This window comes from Oncorhynchus kisutch, linkage group LG17 (assembly GCF_002021735.2).
Source record: "Oncorhynchus kisutch isolate 150728-3 linkage group LG17, Okis_V2, whole genome shotgun sequence".
NCBI lineage: Eukaryota > Metazoa > Chordata > Actinopteri > Salmoniformes > Salmonidae > Oncorhynchus > Oncorhynchus kisutch.
The window spans coordinates 46304698-46324952 of record NC_034190.2 but is presented as its reverse complement, the minus strand read 5'-3'; the positions used below and the strand labels follow the sequence as shown (position 1 = coordinate 46324952).

General features: G+C 45.5%; 1 protein-coding gene across 4 annotated transcripts in view; it reads left to right on the top strand.

Moving 5' to 3' along the window:
* LOC109906962 (FYVE, RhoGEF and PH domain-containing protein 3) overlaps positions 1 to 20255 on the top strand; it is a 92211-nt gene that overhangs the window by 49972 nt on the left and 21984 nt on the right. For 2 of the 4 annotated variants that reach the window (XM_031793938.1, XM_031793941.1), the window contains exons 2-5: positions 15217 to 15381; positions 16364 to 16571; positions 16943 to 17603; positions 19728 to 19817. In XM_031793938.1, the coding sequence (XP_031649798.1) occupies positions 15217 to 15381; positions 16364 to 16571; positions 16943 to 17603; positions 19728 to 19817 (1124 nt within the window). Of the gene's footprint in view, positions 1 to 15216; positions 15382 to 15722; positions 16572 to 16942; positions 17604 to 19727; positions 19818 to 20255 lie in introns of those variants that run through there. The other 2 variants (XM_031793939.1, XM_031793940.1) reach the window with 2 other exon arrangements.

Sequence of the window (20255 nt, the reverse complement as noted above, 5' to 3'; positions counted from 1 at the left end):
GAGCTGACAACAACATGGCCCTCAATGCAAAGACAACCAAGGAGCTCATTGTGGATTACAGGAAGTCTAAATGCTGCAGCCACGCCCCAGTTCTCATTGATGGCACTGAGGTGGAGCATGTGCCCAGCTTCAAATTCCTGGGTGTCTACATCTCTGATGACCTCTCCTGGACCATCAACACCTCAACCCTGGTCAAAAAGGTGCAGCAGCGCCTGTACTTTTTGAGGAGGCTGAAGAAGGCCCGCCTGTCTCCCAAGATCCTGGTGAACTTTTATCGCTGCACGGTCGAGAGCATTCTGACTAACTGTGCCACAGTGTGGTTTGGTGGATACTCCGTGGCCCGACCGGAAGGCCCTGCAACGGGTGGTGAAAACCGCCCAGCACATCACTGGTGCTCAGCTCCCTGCCATCATAGACCTCAAACACAAGCGGTGTCTGCGTAGGGTGCGCGGTAGCATCAGGGACCCTTCACATCCATGCCACAAACTGTTTGCCCTCCTACCATCAGGCAGGCAGTACAGGTCTCTACATTCCCACACTAGCAGCCTCAAGAACAGTTTCTTTCCAGCTACTGTAACCCCGCTGAACTCTGTGACACGGCACTAGCCATCTCCACCTGCTCACATCCTAGTACTGCCTCTCAGGGACCTTGTTGCACTACTCTCTTTGTACTCTTCATGGTACTACTGGACTCTGAAATTGCTTTGCAAAGTCTGATTAAGGACATTATTCAGTTGTACATGTCTACCTCGGTAACCTCATTGCTGCTATCCCTGCATTTCAGTTGCATGCCTCCTTGCACTTTCAATTTGCCTTCCTTGCACATTTAGACTTGCCATTTGTACTTGCCACTGCTCCAGATTCCAAATGGCGGCGAGCTTTACACCACTCCAGCCAACGCTTGGCATTGTGCATGGTGATCTTCGGCTTATGTACGACTGCTCGGCCATGGAGACCCATTTGCTGAAGCTTCCGACAAACAGTGCTGACGTTTCTTCCAGAGGCAGTTTGGAACTCAGTTGTGAGTGTTGCAATTGAGGACAGACAATTTTTAATGCGCTTCAGCACTCAGCGGTCCCATTCTGTGAGCTTGTGTGGCCTACCACTTTGCGACTGAGCCGTTGTTGCTCCTAGACCTTTCCATTTCACAATAACAGCACTTACAGTTGATTGGGGCAGCTCTAGCAGGTCAAACATTTGACAAACTGTCTTGAACGTCACTGCCAACTGCCATTCTACTGCCAACGTTTGTCTATGGAGATTGCATGGCGGTGTGCTTGAATTTTATACACCTGATGCCGCCCTGTGATAAGCAGTGCCCACTCTGTCAAAGGCAAAATATTTTGCTTGTCCATTCCCAGCGCACCTTTCCAGGATGCTGTTGGAGAGATGCATCGCTGTGGTGCTCCACCAACGTTCCGTAAATAAAAAAACATCTAACATAAATCATGTAGATGGTACAGGATATGGTAAAAAATAGTATGTGGCTTACAGGCTGGAGATAAAATGTATGACAATTTATTTAGATCGACACTTTCTACATCATCCATGCAGGTTTTTCCGCTCAAATAGGCTAAGCTAAATCGCGCCCAATCAACAAAATTAACATGCGGAGTCAATTACAACTGTTTTCGTGATTCAGTGATTTTTGACAAAGCTGATCATAGCGAAAAAGAAAATACTCCTGCATTTCCTGCTGTGTAAACACATTGTAAATAGGCTCACGATATCTCCCCCAATAATTGTGTAGCTGATATTCAGAGCTTAAATAGCCTAATTGAATTGGTCACAGGAATCAGGACTAATAAAGTCAGTTCAATAGCCTGTTTTACATATGGTGGGCCTACCACATGGATGGGCACTCATAACATTCCATTGCTGGCTGACATGGAAGGCTACACTTCAGTAAGCAGGAGCCAACGTCTTTGGGACGTCTTTTTTTGGTGTTTTACAAACAGTAGGCTTATCACGTAGATGGGTGTTCATAAAACTCTATTTCAGGCTACACCTCAGTAAGCACGGACAGATGCTGATGCCTTTTGGACATCTTTTTTTGGTGCAGTCCGTACCTGCCTTGATTTCCATATCCACATTTTTGTCACGGTCCGAACCAAATCTGAAATTATCATAGATGTCTATGTTTGGTTCAGATTTGGTCCGGTCTGGACCAGTCAAACATAGACTATAGTCTATAAATGACATATTTTCAACTTTCGTTCAGAACAAAAAATAAACCTAATTTCAACGTCCAGAAAAAAACATATTTTCAACCTCTGGAAAATACGTGTTTTCAACCTGCATAAAATAAATATTTTCAACTTTAATTCAGAACCAAAAATGAACTTGATTTCAAAGTCTGGAAAATACACATTTTTCAACATCTTTGGTGCCTTTTCACCATCCTGGAGGATGTGTATTTTATACATCCAGAAAATACGTCCTTTCACCTTTTCATCCCGAACCTAAATTGAACCTAACTTCAAAGTCTGGAAAACGTATCTTTTAGATGTCTTTTCAAAGTCATTTTGCTTACTGGGACTATTTTAGTTTTGCGGTTGCAGCATTTTTTGGTCTTGCCTTGGGCGGCAGAGAGGCAAGAACAGGCCCTGGTGACAGCCCTCTCATTAAGAGCCCACTGGCCTGGCCAGTTTACATGATTTAACTGAGTGAACAGGAAAGTGGCATGTCTCCTGTGGGCTTGCTAACATGCCTCAGGTGTAGAGTAGACAGGGTAATAAAGTACCTTATTTCCTCTCTAATGGCTCCAGAGTTTCCCCCTATAGCAGAGCAACACTCTGTGCTCTATAACCAAGGCCACGTTTTCCCACTCTCCACTGTGTTTGTGTGTGTGTTTGCTAGCTATCAAGATGAACTGAGGGATTTAAAAAAATATATATTGTTTTTATTTAACCTTTGTTTAAGTAGGCAAGTCAGTTAAGAACTAATTCTGATTTACAATGACGGCCTACCAAAAGGCTTTCTGCGGGGACAGGAGCTGGGATTAAAAATACAAAATAAAATGAAAATATAGGACAAAATCACATCACGACAAGCGAGACACCACAACACTACATAAAGAGACCTAAGACAACAACATAGCATGGCAGCAACACATGACAACACAGCATGGTAGCAACACAACATTACTCTTTTTTTTGATGGGAGGCTCTGCTGAAGACTGTAGACTACTGTTTGAGGTGTTTTGAGAGAAGGTCATCAGTTGTTGTCTTTTCCAGGGATATCACATGACCAAGTCCCGTTTTGTTATTGTTTCAAGTACAAGAGTCACATGAAATGTTAAAACTTTCTCTCCGAGTCCTGAGTCTCACATATTATTCCCCGCATAGTTTTGAAAACAGGAGCATGATTGGCGAGAGCTCTTCAAAGTTTGGAACGTTCCCATGCTGACGCTGCCATTTTGAGGCCCAAAACACTGAGTGACTTTATAAAACAGGTACTGACGTCAAATTAAGATACTAAAGCCCAGTTAATGTGCAGTGACCTTTGTCTGTTTGTTGGATAGAGTCGTGTATCAGCACAGGAGATCAGTGGGGGGTGTCGCCCCCTGTCATGCCCTCAGCACACCCACCCTCACCCCTTCCATCTCCTCTTCTCTCACCTCCACTTCTCTCTTCTCCACATATCCCACCTCTAGCACACATCCTCTCCCTGGTCTCTTCTGTTCTGTCCTCACCCCTTTCACCTCTCTCTCCTCCATCTCCACTCCACTCATCCCCTTCCATCAGTGTGCTGGTGTGGTCTGGACACGGCTTGTCCTGTCCTGGGCGATACCCCAATCCCAACCCCAGACCCAGGCAGTACTGTATCTATCTTCCCCCACAGGACCACTCTGACTGTCAACAAACAGGGTGACACTCCCCTCTACAGGCACACACCCGTCCGGTCCTAAGGAGGACCCCACCACACGTGTGAAGGAAAAGAGAGGGAGGAGGGGTATGACGCCAGGCTGGAGAGAGGTTAGGGGTGAGGATGAGGGGGAAGCTGGTATCATCCCTCCCTGTCAGTGATAGCAAACCACACTAAATAAACACACACACACACACACTGCCTCTTTAAATGCCACTTCCTGCTGCTGGTCTCTTGATAAACTGTCTCCAAGTGATACTGCAGGCTGTACTACACACACACAAGCACACAGAGTGTTTCTCTCTCCCTACTGTCTGTACTGTTACATAGCCAGTAAATTACAGTGTGGGAGAGAATTTAGGGTTTGAGCGAAATGTTATTTTGCGGCAGTGAGAGTTGTCTAGGTTGTGTGGAGTGTGTGTTTTTTTGGGGCGGTGTGTGAAATGTTTGCTTTTGTAGGGCTATGTTTTTGGTCTCGGTAGAATGTTATTGTGTGGTAGCGGTGGGACTGTTAGTGAGAGATGTAAAATGTTTCCGTGGGAATGTAATGAGTTACGTGTCACAGGAATGTTGTGGTCTCTCTCAGTTTAGTGCTTGACATCTTCGAGGATGTGGCTTACCTGCAGAAGCAATGAGTAGTAGTGGACCTACACCGAGCTGAGAGTGTGTGTGTTCAGTGTGTTTGTGCTGGCATTTGTACGTGTGTAACCAGTAGCATTGGGTGCGGGAATATGGGGGTGGACTTTAATACATAATAATTAACATTCAAAATCACATTTAAAATCATCAATTAATCAATCATGCTGTCACCTGCTGGTCATTCAGTAAGCCGGTCCTGTCCATCATAGTGATTGGTGAAATCAGAACAATCAATATTAATTAAGATAATCACTACTTTCACACATCAGAAGCCTTTAGTCAGTAGAAGATAGCAGACATAGTATTGACCTGCAGTTTTTGATATGTTAAAAAAGTTTGAAATATCCAATAAATGTCGTTCCACTTCATGATTGTGTCCCACTTGTTGTTGATTCTTCACAAAAAAATACAGTTTTATATCTTTATGTTTGAAGCCTGAAATGTGGCAAAAGGTCGCAAAGTTCAAGGGGGCCGAATACTTTCGCAAGGCACTGTACATAATCAAGGAATACCAAGTTAAATCTCTTTATAGTAGGCTAGTTGTTGGTAGGGCCATGACTCATGTTTACTGTAGTGCAACCAACACCCCCTAGTGACAGTGGTCAGGGTGGGACTGTCGTTTTCCACCAGCTACTGTATGTGTGTGTTCTCTTTTCCAATGACAGGATGTGTGTCTGTCTGAGTAGCTGTAGATCAGTGATGGGCAGCTTTGATGGGGGTGAGGGCCACAAAAAATCTGAACTCATCATGAGGGGCCACAGTGGTTTGCGGGTCTGCATACCCCACATCCTACCCACACATGTAGTCAACTGATTTGTGCAATCAATCCATTTGTGCAGTTAACTTAACTTAACTCTCTGTCTAAATGCATTATACCAGACGCCAGGTCCGACCGTCTTTCTTCTCGAATCCGGAGCACAAAACGATATGGAGGTAAGATAGATATCGATTTTGAGACATGACATTTTAGTATGCGAAGTTCCTGTTCTTATTTTGAAGATTTATCACAACAAGCGTGTTTTGCGAAATGTCACAGAGCACTGAGCTCATTTTATTCCGTTTGTGTCAGGTTAGTTTAACTTGTTGCGACCCACGTGTCAACAACTTTTCAGATAACCACCACAACATGTTAAAATCCTCGAAAGTCGCTTCGAGAAAGCACACCGCTCTGTAGACAAAGCTTGGTGCTTATTATGGGATGTACTAGGTTACGAAATCGGACTTTTTGGATGTCATGTTAATGATATGTTAGAGAAAGAACCCCGCTGAACGATTCAGAACATGAGCAATCCTATTTGTCTTGGTAACATGTATTTTAGAACATAAGAAAGTGATCCAGCCTAAGATAAAGGGCTTGTTTTCCAGTCCCAGTAATATCCATCAGTCATGGTTGGTGAGCAGCATGCATGATGATTAATCTCTGTGTTCAACCACACGCTCTTTTTCTCTTAACATCATCAGTTAGTGGAAGCAACAGTGGACTCACCGTAGCCTTCTAAGTGCTCTGATATTACATCACGTATGGTACAAGTGTGTTGGTGAGTATGTTCTGCTGTGATGCACTTTAGCCATTGTTGACCGGGATCAACTCACCACAGTAGATCTGTATCCTCCCATACATCTGACCTCTCCTGTACACCACACGACATGAACAGTACGCTGACTCCGGGCTTTATGTTTACACTTTCTCCCCCTGAGACGTTGCCTTGCCGTTTGCCTGCGTGCATGTGTGTGCATGCGTGTGAGGCTGTGTGTTACTGGTTTGACAGAGTGCTTGGTCGTAGTACCTGGTGTCTGCACGCCACACTGCTCTCCCGTAGAGGTGTGAAGGAGAAGAGGACTGGACTGCTCATTAAAGGGCAAATGGATAAACTTGATTTCTACACACCTTTGGGTAGAAGTGTTGGCTTCCGGTCAGCTCAGATGGTTTAGGCATGGTATTCAGAGTGTGTAGTCCTTTTGAAAAAGTGCCTGCTGAAAATGAACAATGTATATATAGGCTAAGTGTGAAACTGGGCAGCTGTGGTAGTAGTCCCAGTCTCCCCGACCCACCTGCTATCTTACCAATATGGATCAACTGGCCTGTTGCCATGACAATGCCCTGTTCCACTGGTTTCCCCTGCTCCAGAGCATATTCACTCTGGCATTGCTTCATTTAGCCTCCGACTCCACAGGCAGGATGTCTCTGGCATTAACTCATCAGGCCTTGTTGGTGCTAGCTCTTTGTCTGCCTGCACCCTACATGCTGCTTACTGTTACTGTGTGTGTGTGTGTGTGTGTGTGTGTGTGTGTGTGTGTGTGTGTGTGTGTGTGTGTGTGTGTGTGTGTGTGTGTGTGTGTGTGTGTGTGTGTGTGTGTGTGCGTCAGCACTCTCTTTACTTATTATTGTCTGCATGTCATTTAGACCTCTCTAATAACTACAGCTTGGCTCCCTTGAATGTTCTCCTCTATCACTTCCCTTGTTCTCCCTTCTAAACATACTCTCTATTTCTTTCTCACTCCCCTTCCTTCTGTCTCATCCTCTATCCTCTCTCTCCTCTTTCTCATCACCCCCAAAATCCTTCCGTCTTAATCTGTGGGAGCTGGTGAAATACTCCTACTTAGTGTGTGAGCTGGGTTGATTCACTCTACTGCTGTGCCCACTGACCTGATTTAGGACTGACAGGGGCAGGAGCAGGATGACTTATCCCTGATCCCTCTCTTACCCCGTTCCCTTTCCGTCTGTAGCGTAGCTTGGGGAGCCATGATACCATGGAGGCTTTGAGGCATGGCTCTTTCCTAGGAGAAATGCTGCCTGGTTTTAGGTCTAAATGTCTGAGAGAGGCGCTGTCTGATGTTGTCTGGTTAAATCAAACAGATAGGAGGAGATAAATGAATGGATGTGCAGTAGTAGAGTAGTAATCTGAATGAGGAAGGCCAGCTGTTACTGTACTTTTGCCTGTGTGATTGGATGAGATCCTTATCCCTCTGTATGTGTATGGATTATCCACAGATTGAACTAGGCATGCTGCAGTATCACTCTAATGTACTGTAGCCTACTGTACCTGACTGAGAAATCTGCTGAGTTGCCATCGATTGGGAAGAGCGCTAGCCTCTATTCTATATACCTTGTGTCCCTAGAACAGCTGTTGTACTGCATTTCCACTGTTGAGCCTTTCCCCTGTGTAGAAAATAGGGATCCCTTTTTTTTTTAGCTGTTAGAGCTGTAGAGATCTGCTCTAGTTAGCAAATATGAATCCTTTAGTTCTAAGCAGTACAGCTCTGGTTGTAGGTAGATGTCAGTCCAACAGCAAACCATGCCGGTCTGACTTGTACAGTAACGGTGCCTGGCTGTGTTTATCGATCTCTGTGTTTTCAAACTGTACTGAACAAAAACATAGACGCAACATGTAAAGTGTCGGTCCCATGTTTCATGAGCTGAAATAAAAGATCCCAGAAATGTTCCATACTCACAAAAAAAGCTTATTTCTCAAAAATGTGTGCACAAATGTGTTTGCATCCCTGTTGGTGAGCATTTCTCCTTTGCCAAGATAATCCATCTCCCTGACAGGTGTGGAATATCAAGAAGTTGATTAAACAGCATAATCATTACACAGGTGCACCTTGTGCTGGGGACAATAAAAGGCCACTGAAATGTGCAGTTTTGTCACACACCACAATGTAACAGATGTCCCAAGTTTTGAGGGAGCGTGCAATTGGCATGCTGACTGCAGGACTGTACACCAGGGCTGTTGCCAGATATGTTCATTTCTCTACCATAAGCCACCTCCAACGTCGTTTTAGAGAATTTGGCAGTAGGTCAAACCGGCCTCACAACCACAGACCACGTGTAACCATGCACAGATACACTCGGATCCTGAGGCCCATTGTTGTGCCATTCTTGCTCCACCATCACCTTGTGTTTCAGCATGATAATACAAGGCCCCATGTAGCAAGGATCTTTACACAATTCTTGGAGACTGAGAATGTCCCAGTTATTGCATGGCCTGCATGCTCACCAGTCATGTCACCTATTGAGCATGTTGGGATGCTCTGTATTGACGAGTACGACAGCATGTTCCAGATCCCTACAATGTCCAGCAACTTCGGACAGCCATTGAAGAGGGTTGGGACAAGCCTGAAAACTCTATGCAAAGGAGATGTGTCGCACTGCACGAGGCTAATGTTGGTCATACCAGATACTGACTGGTTTTCTGATCCACGCCCCTACTTTTCTTTTAAGGTATATGTGACCAACAGATGCATATCTGTATTCCCAGTCATGTGAAATCAATACATTATGGCCTAATTAATTCATTACAATTGACTTATTTCCTAATATGAACTTTAGCTCTTTTAAATTGTTAAATGTTGCATTTATATGTTTGATTCGTGTATTTACAGTATTTCAATCAATGTGTTTTCCATTGTCTATTATGTGTTGTCTCTGTGGGCCTTTGTATGTGTCTCTGTGTGTGTATTTCCATGTGTTTTCCAGTCTGTCTCTCTCTCTCTCTGTGTACATGTCTCCTGTGGAGCTCCTTTATGGAGCTCTGTGTGTAATTACGGGGGTTTAACCGTCAGGGGATAAATATCAGAAACACATCAAGGCCAGAGCACTCGTTACTGTCTCAGAGTTGCAGAAAGGAAAGAGAGATGGATTGAGAGAGAGATGTATGGAGAGAGAGAGAAACCCATTGGATGCCTCTGTCAGCGTAGTGTGGCAGTATGGAGAAGTAGATTGGATGCAATCCACTGTGTGTATGTGTGTCTCTGTGTTAGTCTGCGTGTGTAACACTGCTCTGATCATTGACCATTATAAATCAAGTGCCATTAGATGAGAGTCTGTTCCAGTCTGTCTCGATATGTCAGGACAACAGACAGCGGAGGCCACGGTCAGAGAGAAAGGGAGGTAGGGATGAGTTGTAGAGAAAGAGACGTTGGGGGAAAGGTGGACAGAGAGAGGGAAAGACGGATAGAAGGACTGTCTAATAGAGAAGAAGAGGCAGATAAGAGAGCGTAAGAGGGAGATTGTGAGAAAGAGAGAGATGCACAGAGAATGGCATACTGACTTACTCAGTGAAGGGGAGAGAGAGAGTGCTGGTAGGTGTGGGGGTAGCTGTGTGATTGGGAGATGGGGCTTGGGGGGGGATCAGGGGAGTGGTGACTGACGGACGAGACGCTCCCACGTCGGGAGTGATCCATCTCCCAGACAGCACTGGGGCAGGAAGACTTTACTCTAGGGATGGTGGGTAATAAACAACTCCAACAGGGTCGCCTCAGGCCTGGCAGTGATTGGCAGCAGTGTGTGTGTGTGTGTGTGTGTGTGTTCAACATTCAGTGTTCAGCGAGAGAAAGGGGGAGGGGAAGAGTGAATATTGTGTGTGTATGTACTTCTCAGTGCATGTGAATGCCTGTGTGTACATGTGCATGCAGGAGATGGGTAAGGATTGTCATTAGAGGTCAAGTCTGAATGCCCAAGGATATATATACATATATTTTTTTAAATGCCGCCCTCTCCACTCTCGCTACTCTCTGCAGTAGTATAAATTACCATACCTTTTTTTCAGACTGAGACCAAGGTCTCACACACACACACACACACACACACACACACACACACACACACACACACACGATACCTTTATGCTTCCATATCCGCAGTCCAAATGACTTAGAGTATCAGAATAACTCAGTGTATCCGAACACACGCTACCTTACCACTGTCTTAGCGCTAGCAGTACTGCTGTCTTTCCGTTTACTGCTCTCTCTAGTGTTGTTCTGTTCTCTCTGAGTCCGTCTCATTCTCTCCTGTTCTCTTCTGACTAGAGTGTGTGGCGATGACATCACCATCTCCACTCTCAAGGAACAGGCAAGTGAGTCAACAGCTTGCCTAAGAGACGCAGTCCTTTGCCTGTCCATAATGATGGTGTATGGTCATTGATGAGTTGGCCTTCTAAGTCAGGTCGTCATGGCAACCCGCTGCTCCCCAGGGCACCGTGGTGATGGTTGTATTTCTCTGTTCCTCATCATGATTGGAGCTTAGAAGAGGAAATCCACTTCTCTATTCTCTCGTGTGTGTTTATTAAATTGCGGTTAAATGGATTCTCATAATTACAGAATGTTAATCTCATAACTATACCACTCTGACATTCTGAGCAGGACCTGGCGGAGTGTGTAAAGTACCAGACACAGAGGTTCATATCGTTCCCATAACCTTAGTGTTCATGCAGTGTGTGGACCATCGTTGTGGTCATGTTTGATCTAGGCTCCTGCCCTGTACTGTTGCATAGACAGGGGTAATCTGGAAATCTGTTAACCTCCTGTTGCCATAACTGTCAATCTGCATGTGTCTGGTTACTATTCAAATGTGTCTGTTTCTGTGAAGTGCAGACACACACACACACACACAAACACACACACACACACACACATACACGTCAGCTGGGCACGGGGACAGGTGTGTATAAGGCAGGTTTGGCAGGTGCAGTTAGACTAAAGCACACCTAACTACAGATGTGTGTTATGCAGGACTGAGTTTTAGTTTTTGCTCCAAGGTGTGTGTGTGCAGGGAGCTGGCACAGAGAGCTTTCCGGTCTCATACACACACACACACTGGGAGAATGTGAGTTACCTTGTTGGCAAGGAAGGTGCTTTGGATTTTCCTATTGAAATGGTTCACTGGATTCTTGGTATCTAAGGAAAGGCAGAATATTCAATGAGACGGTAGCTTTTTCTTTCTTGTTCTTGTCTTTTCTTGTCTTTAACACTCCTAAAATAAGCACAGTCTGGCTATCAGGTTTAGGTCGTTGTTCAATTGAACAACCTTTAGTCTTTAAGACCTTGGGAAACGTTTGAGTTTTCAGTATCATATAGAGGCGTAGTATAATTGGGAGTGTTGTGTAGAGTTGTGAGTGTTGTGTAGAGTTGTATAGTCGTGTAGAGTTGTATACAGTGGTATGAAGTTGTATAGAGTTGTATAAAGGTGAGTTGAGTGTTATGTAGAGTTGAGTTAAGTAGATGTAGTTCTTCTCTCGGTGCTGCGTCATCAAGTTCCAGTTAGGACTGTTAGGATGTTTGATCTGCGGGCCAGATTTCACTGTCTTAGGTAACCATGACTATGGAATGTTTCCATATGCCAGACCCCTATGGCACCATCGGTCTCATTAGTGTCTGTCTGCTACAGACTGTTTGTTTTTCCCAAGACCTGACCTGTGTCTAGAGTCAAAGGGTTTCTCAGTGGATTAGCTGGACATCGTCAGAGTAGATAGATGTTGCCCCTAACCACTTGCTCTAATTTGATCCCCCTAATGGTTAAGGTTAGGATCGAGTGTCGAAAAGCTGATCCCAGAGTCTGTTTTACGATGTTCAAGACACCAATTATTTTTGATGAATGGCGGAAATCAGCTTTCCTCTATAGGAGGCTGTAGAATGCTTTTTCCTCACCACTGTAACAGAAAACTGTCATTTATACGGTCATTTTTAGGTATTATCAACAGTAAAAAGAACTGAAATGTTTTACTGCAGCATACTGTAAATTATTGTGCATTGTGGGAAAAGTGCTGTATTTAAAATGGTACTGTAATTCTACCCCACAGAATACAGTAACGTATCCTTGGAGAGTGAAAAATCCTTTTGACCAATAGTGGGTTCATTGTATTGTTGTTTCTGGCTCATCAACATAGTTTCAGCCATGCTTTGTACGAGGCTATATTTGTTGTGCCCGTGAGTGAGAATTCTGTACCGATTTAACTTCTATGTGGTTAAAGTGCCCCATCAATTTAAAATGTAGAGGGGACAGATTGGAAGGGGCAACTTCTCTTAAACCTTACATGGTTGAGCATTTTGCCATGCCGTTTTGGTATTTTTAACCCTTAAGTCAATGCCAGTTTGGAAGCCTTTGTTACGGCCTCTAGAAATGCAAGTAATATAAAACACCATACATGAATTCATATCCCGTAGTGTGTGAACACTTTACCTAGCAGCCATCCTGCTTGCGCCGTCCCTTGTAAAATACTGTGAAATACATACCCCTCCCCCCAATGAATTTCATTCATCCATTCATGAATTCAGATTACGGTAGAATTCGCTTTTTTTACATGATATAATACAGTATTTTACTGTGCGTCATTTACACAGTACTTGCTTTGGTACCGTATGTATATTACAGTAGATGTACAGCTGCCTGTGAATTACTGTCAAATTCACAGTAACCCTTTTACAGTGTATAGTCCATTTCTGTTGCAACAGTGGTGAGGTGAGAGCTGGAACTGGGCTATATATTTTACGATTTGCTACTGTACATCTATTGACCCAGCAGCTGCACGCCTTATTGGCTGTGTAATACACATACTGTTTATGTCTGATGTGAAAATATGTGTCTTTCACAGATGCATGTAAAGCCTCTCCCTCCGTCTCCCTCTGTGGTTTGGTAAAATTGTATAACAGGGTGGGAAAGCCAGCCTTTCAGCAGGGCGTCATGGGGGCAGACAGCGTAGCAGGACTTATTGCAGACTCACAGAGCTCTGCCTCCAGTGCCTGAAGCTGCAGGCTGGAGCTGGGCTGGAAAACAGCAAATTACACATGGAAGCGCTCCTCAGGGGTCTCGCAACCATCTCCGGACTAATCCTTTTGGAGATGCGTGTGGCGTGAATAGATACTGCCCCTAAGCCTGCATGAGATAGAGCAGTGTGGATGTTAGTTTACATAACGATTATCATAATGTACTGCGGGGGTTATCGTTGACGTCTAATGGACAACCACATCCGATAACACACAGCCAGTCTAAACAAAGGCTGTGATAAGGGCCCTTGGAACAAAGACATAGCAGCACTTAGACACACACACACAGGCGCACACACATAGACACACATACAGTACACAGGAACACACACATAGGCACAGTAATACATAAGTACGTACACACACACACACACACACACACACACAGGTGTACACACAAACGCACAATTTTTCGTCCATTAACCGAAAAATTGCTGGTTCGAATCCCAGAGCCAACTAGGTGAAAAATCTGCCGATGAGTCCTTGACCCTAATTTCTCCTGTAAGTCGCTTTGGATAAGAGCGTCTGCTAAACTGTAAACTCGTACACTGTGTATATACTGTAAACACACACTTCCCCCTCTTTCAATGCAAACACAAACCATACATTATGTGACCATACCAACATATTGCACAAAACAGCACTCATTACAAAGTCCACACTTCAATTCACTTGACTGGATTTCACAGAGCCCCTATAGGCATCACATGATTGGAATCACTGACATACAATTCCCTGATGTAACTAGCTAGCTGCTAAAGGTCTCATTGTCCCAGTGTTTGTAGTTCTGTTGAGTGGGTTGTGATGCTCTTTTACAGGGGCACACACACACACACACTTTCTCAAAAAGCCTGATATCACAGACATACAGAGAGAAAGTAAGACACACACATACACAGGCCAGTATCACTCCCAGACAGTCTGAATGGATGGAGGATCCGGATATAGAGATGTATTAAATATAGGCAGGCCTATCAAAGAGCTCTCTGAAGACGCATTGAGGCAGAAGCCTCACCTCTCTCTCCCCTGGCCTGGTGTCAGGATTGATGCAGGGGCTGTCTGCTCCCTCTCTGGTTCATCTCTGCTCGCTCTCTGGTTCCTCTCTGCTCCCTATCTGGTTCCTCTCTGGTTCCTCTCTGCTCCCTCTCTGCTCCCTCTATGGTTCCTCTCTGGTTCCTCTCCGCTCCCTCTCTGGTTCCTCTCTGGTCCTCTCTGCTCCATCTCTGGTTCCTCTCTGGTTCCTCTCTGCTCCATATCTGGTTCCTCTCTGGTTCATCTCTGCTCCCTCTCTGGTTCCTCTCTGGTTGATCTCTGGTTCCTCTCTGCTCCATCTCTGGTTCCTCTCTGGTTCCTCTCTGCTCCATCTCTGGTTACTCTCTGCTCCCTCTCTGGTTCCTCTCTGCTCCCTCTCTGCTCCCTCTCTGCTCCCTCTCTGGTTCCTCTCTGGTTCATCTCTGCTCCATCTCTGGTTCATATCTGCTCCATCTCTGGTTCCTCTCAGGTTCCTCTCTGCTCCATCTCTGGTTCCTCTCTGGTTCATCTCTGCTCCATCTCTGGTTCCTCTCTGGTTCCTCTCTGCTCCATCTCTGGTTCCTCTCTGGTTCATCTCTGGTTCCACTCTGCTCCATCTCTGGTTCCTCTCTGGTTCATCTCTGGTTCCACTCTGCTCCATCTCTGGTTCCTCTCTGGTTCCTTCTGCTCACTGCAGCATGACAAAGGCATTGGGGTAAAGGTTGTTTGTTCCCCTCTTTCGGGTAAACAGTAACACACTGCACTGCACCACTCAGGGGGACTGGGGCTGGGACTGCATAGTACTGCATCGGTCAGGTCTGTTTGGACTGGGGCTGAAGCTGTTGGATATTTGGTCTCAGCCATTACACTTTCGTGCTGTCTCTTTATAGGCAAATTAATACTGCACTCTTAGAAAAAAAACGGTGCTATCTAGAACCAAAAAGGGTTATTTGGGTGTCCCAACAGGAGAACCCTTTGAAGAACCCCTTTTGGTTCCAGGTAGAACCCTTTACACAAAGAGTTCTACCTGGAACCAAAAGGGTTCTCCTTTTTGAAATCTAAGAGTGTGTGTTCCTTCCAAACAGGTTGCGTTCCTGCATGTTGTGTGAATGGAAGTAATCCACTCAGTCAATCTAATATATTCTCTCTCTCTCTCAGACCTCCCTCCCTCTTCTCTACAGTGCCAGTGTGGATCGGTGGACTTCCTGTGTTCCCCGCGGCTGGCAAAGAAAGCCCTGCCCCCTCCCAGACAATGTCACGTCCGGCCTGCAGTCAAGCCCCGCCCCCAGCCCACAGCCACACCCACCTCTCAGAAACCTCAAGGTACACTGTTGGTTTATCACTAATTTAAGCACTACTACTTGTTGTTCATAATATCAATAATGTCATTATCATTGACTAAGAGTGTTGGTACAATATAAAACCTTGTGTTTATCAGCCTAATCCCAGAGTTTTACCTGCATACAGTATTTATCCCACAAACACATCAGTCAGACACATGGATGGCTCTAAAATAACGTCTTGTTAATCCTACTATAGACTCATGCTATCTGCCTGTTGATGCATACGTTTCATTTCCATACAATACACCCTGCCATTCTCTGCTGTGCTGTATCTGCACACACACACAATCAGAGAGGAAGGAAGCAGAGGCACCTCACACAGAGAGAGCTGAGGCAGAGATACCTGCTTCCTCATTCAGCCCTAATGCAATACCAAGAACACAGCAGAGACTGGCCCACATAAAATATATAGAGAAAGCCTACTGTCCTCTAAATGCATTCTGCAGTAACCATGTTTTAAGAACATGTCGGTAGCCAAACAGTAGTATTTTAGCTTCTGATAGCGTGTGCGGCCATTTGTGCAGTCGGTTTCTGGACCACTCTCGGCCTGTAATTTGTGCGACTGCGTGTGCATGTTTTTTTTCTTTCTCTGTCTGTGAAACCACAGTGACTTAGACACACTCATCTCCGCATCCTGTTCTGAAATCAGGAAGCTGTCTTAGCTCTGTGAAGCACGATCAGAACCGTCTCCTGCGCTGCGTTCGAGAACCTACTCTCAGAGTTTAGCGATTATATGTTGTGTTTTGTGTTGGTATTTGGACTGTGGTTTTGTCATTTGTAGTAGGTAGCAGCAGCAGCCATCTGGAATACAGTCATGGAGGCTTTCTCCCTCGGAACTCCACGGGGCACTTGAAGCAGGACTCTTTCCGTGGTTACGCCAGTGACCTGACTTCGTCTCTCTCTTTTTCTCTCTTTCCTTCTTCCTCCCTCCATCACCCCTCTTCCTGAACCTGGACCTGCAGTTCCCCCTAAACCCCCCTTCCTGCTGGTTCTCGGACAGGACAAGAAGCCCAAGAGGATTCCCCCAGCTCCCTCCAGGCCTCTGCCTGCCCCTCCACCTCCACCCAAACCGCGGCCCAGCCAGACACCACCTGGCCTGGTCACACAGCCTCAGAGAGGCCCAGAGGCTCAGAGCGTGGGGCTGCTCATCGAAAGGTTTGAGAACTCCAGGTACCGTACTGTTCTGCAGGGGGTAGGGTATTCCACAAGGTGCTCTTGCCCTGTTGACGCATCAGATGAGTGTTTTGTGCATGTGTTTGTGTGTAAAAAAACTGGAGGGATGAAACATATATTTAGTTTGATTTATGATGTGGGTATTGTCATACACTATGAGTAGGACTTTGAATGTTTTGCACGGAATACACACTCTCTTACCCTCTGTCTCGTAATACGCACTCAGTTTTTCTGATGTTACCCAACCTGTGTTTCACACTTCTGTCTGTGGGAATGTTAGGCTCTGGTGGTGTGTTGTGGTTTCAGCCCAATCAAGACTGAAACTGAGAAAGGTTTAATTTCACAAGTGTTTATTTTTTATATCCCAGGGTTCCAATTCTTGGTGTCCCTCCGAGGAATCAGCTCCACTTGTGCCTGAGTATGGACGCGACATCCGAAACCACAGCTCGTTCTGCCCCTGACCCCATAGCACACGCCTCTTCAGGGTCAGCAGGAGCAAAGGACTCTGGGGAACCCTCCCCGGCCGACAAACTTGCTCTTCTCGTCTCGGAGCAGACTGATGAGGTCACCGAGCTGACGGATCTTTCGTGCCTGGCCTCACTCCGCATTGACGGCCCCGGCGGCATTCCTTTGGACTCTACAGAGGACGACCTCAACATCGTCCACGGCGATCGAGTTGGTTGCCTTGACAACACGGAGAGGGCGGAGAGAGACTCTTCCCATGAGCTCCAGGACAATCCGGACTCACAGTCCTCGGAGCAGAACGGAAACGGGAAGATTCCCAACCGGGACAGCGGGATCGACAGCCCATCTTGCGCAGCAGAGGGCGAGGTGTTCCCCAACGAAGACGCCATCGACGAGGAGGAGCGCTACGACAGCGTCACGGAGACAGAGACTAGCGTGTCCTGCTGCGTAACACTGGGCAACAAGCGTGACTCCACGCAGGACGAGGACAGTGACCTGGATGAGGTCAGCAGTGGCGAGACAGAGGGAGGGGAGAAGGCGGACACACACACAGAGGTACACAGGGTGAGTCACACACACACATTCGTATCAATCTCCTTCAGTTCAGCAGCTGTAACTTGTCTTTCTATTTTTATCTGTGTCAGTTTCAGGCTGTCTAGGTGTTTTTTTTTTATGGGTATTTGGGCCTAAACACACACACACACACACACACACACACACACACACACACACACACACACACAAACAAATAAACAGACACACTATTTCAGACGCTCAAGTGTGTGTGGTGGTCACAAGCGTCTTTGCTGTATCTAAAAATGGATGTGCTGTGGGGTGTGGAGGAGAGAGTACCTGCCCAGGGCTGTAACAGGAGCTTGTGACTGCTACTGCTAGAGGACAGACAGAAACAAAAGAGCACTCAGCTCAGCTACTGTTTCCACCATTGATCTGTGTGTGAGTGATACCGACACCTCCAAAAGAGAACTTTGCATCATACCGGTATTCATGAATCCCCTGACGGAAAAATACTGTCTATTTATTGAAATAAAAGGATGGCGGGAAGGTCAAGAAACATCAGACAAAAATAGGGAGAGGGAGAAGAGGAGGTAGAGAAAAAATAGAGAGGCAGAAAAGTGAGAGCGTGTAATGAAAATTAGTCTGTGAAAGAGAAAGAGACAAGGAGGGGTGTGTGAGTGGGAGCTGGAACTCTGGTTAGAGTTGTTGTGTGTTGGCACAGTACAGTCAGTTTTTATCACCTCAGCATTGTTATAATGGGGCAAAGCCCGACACACCCTGTACCTAGGCACCACACCAAACACACATGAGCACACACAGACACACACACGCCCTGTATTGGCAGCCAACACCCTTTGCCTCATGTGGAAGGGATCTCTGGTATCCTGTGTTTCCTGATATCAGCATTACTGCCCAGAGGAAAGGTGTGTGTGGATGGGTGTGAGGGAACAGTGCCACTTCTCTCTGACACTAATAGCTGACAAGTTGATAGCTTTTTAATGACACTGCTGTCGCAGAGGATGTGGGTTTTGGGGATGCACATTGAAACAGGAAAAGAAAGAAATGTATTTATCTTCTTTCAGAGTTTAGCATCGTCTGCTACAGAAATAGATTAGACATGTTGTTTGTGTTTGTATGTGTATGTGAGTGTGTTCAAGTGTGTGTGTCATGCTTAAAGGATGTGAGTATGTGTTTGTTTGTGGACATATCTCTACTGTACATTCCAAAATGGTTATTCAGCTGTCCCCATAGGAGAACCCCTTTTGGTTCCAGGTAGAACCCTTTTTGGTTCCAGGTAGAACCCTTTTGGGTTTCATGTAGAACCCTCTGTGGAAAGGGTTCTACATGGAACCCAAAAGGGTTGCACCTGGAACCAAAAGGACCGAAACTTTTTCACTTGTATTGCTTTCGTTTTTTCTGTCAATTGTTTGTCAGAGTTGTTTTTTTTATTGTATGAATTTGTTGTTTATCAATGTTGTGAGGCTTTTCTGCCACCAGGTGACATACTTGAAATACTTGAAAGAGTAAAGGGTTCTACCTGGAACCAAAAAGGGTTCTTTAAATGGTCCCTCTATGGGGACAGGTGAAGAACCCTTTTAGGTTCTACATAGCGCCTTTTTTTCTCAGAGTGTATGTTTCACAATTTCCACCAATTTCCCGATTTTGTGCGTGCATGTGATTGTGTTGCAAAACACAATGTCACAATGTAGTACACCCTCCCTTTCTGAGGACGGGTCTCAGTCACATGTCACAGGACTGTCATTTCATCCGTTAAGTTAATTCCTGTTCCTGAAGTAGTCAAACTGAATGCACATCCGCAGCACCTTTACATGTCATCTCAGCTCCGGTAGTAAACACAGTGTTGGTGACTAACTCAGCTCTCAGTGAAGCAGCACGGACTGCTGATTGTTACAACATGCACAACAACCGAGATGAAACGAGCACCTGCGGACATCCCCATTTCAGACCACTTTTATCTTATATGTAATCACTGGTTAGAGTTTGCTTGCTAATAGGTTTTGTGTTAATGTTGCTGATATTCTCTCTCAAAGGTCATAGGCCCAGAGGCATATGTTTAATATATGATACAGGTCTAATGTAGGTTTGTGTAGGGAGTGTATTCTATATGGTATGCTATGGCCCTGACTGTTTGTGTCCACTTCTCTCCCTCAGTACTCAGAGACACAGAGGTTACTGAACATCGCCAGAGAGCTCCTTCACACTGAGGAGGCCTATGTCAAAAGACTCAATCTCCTAGACCAGGTATGCACACACTCACACACAGTGGGTTGTGTACTCTGAAAAACACAACCGCATGCAAAGGACGTCAGACTGTTTGCTTAGAGAGTACCAATTCTTCCCGATTCGGCACATACTTGTCTTGAACCTGGGGCCTCAGCTTCATGAACACACGTTACCGTTCTCCCTCAATTGCCTCTACCTGTCGCTAGCGCAAATGTGGACACTTAAGGCTGAGGAGTAAGTTTCACACATCTCCATGTGTTACACATACACACCAAGTCATGGTAAAACACATACAGTGCATTCGGGAAGTATTCAGACCCCTTCCCTTTCTCCACATTTTGTTACGTTACAGCCTTATTCTAAAATTGATTCAATTCTTTTTTGCCCCATAAATGCCCCATAAAGACAAAGTGAAAACAGGTTTTTGGACATTTTTGGAAATGTATTAAAACATAA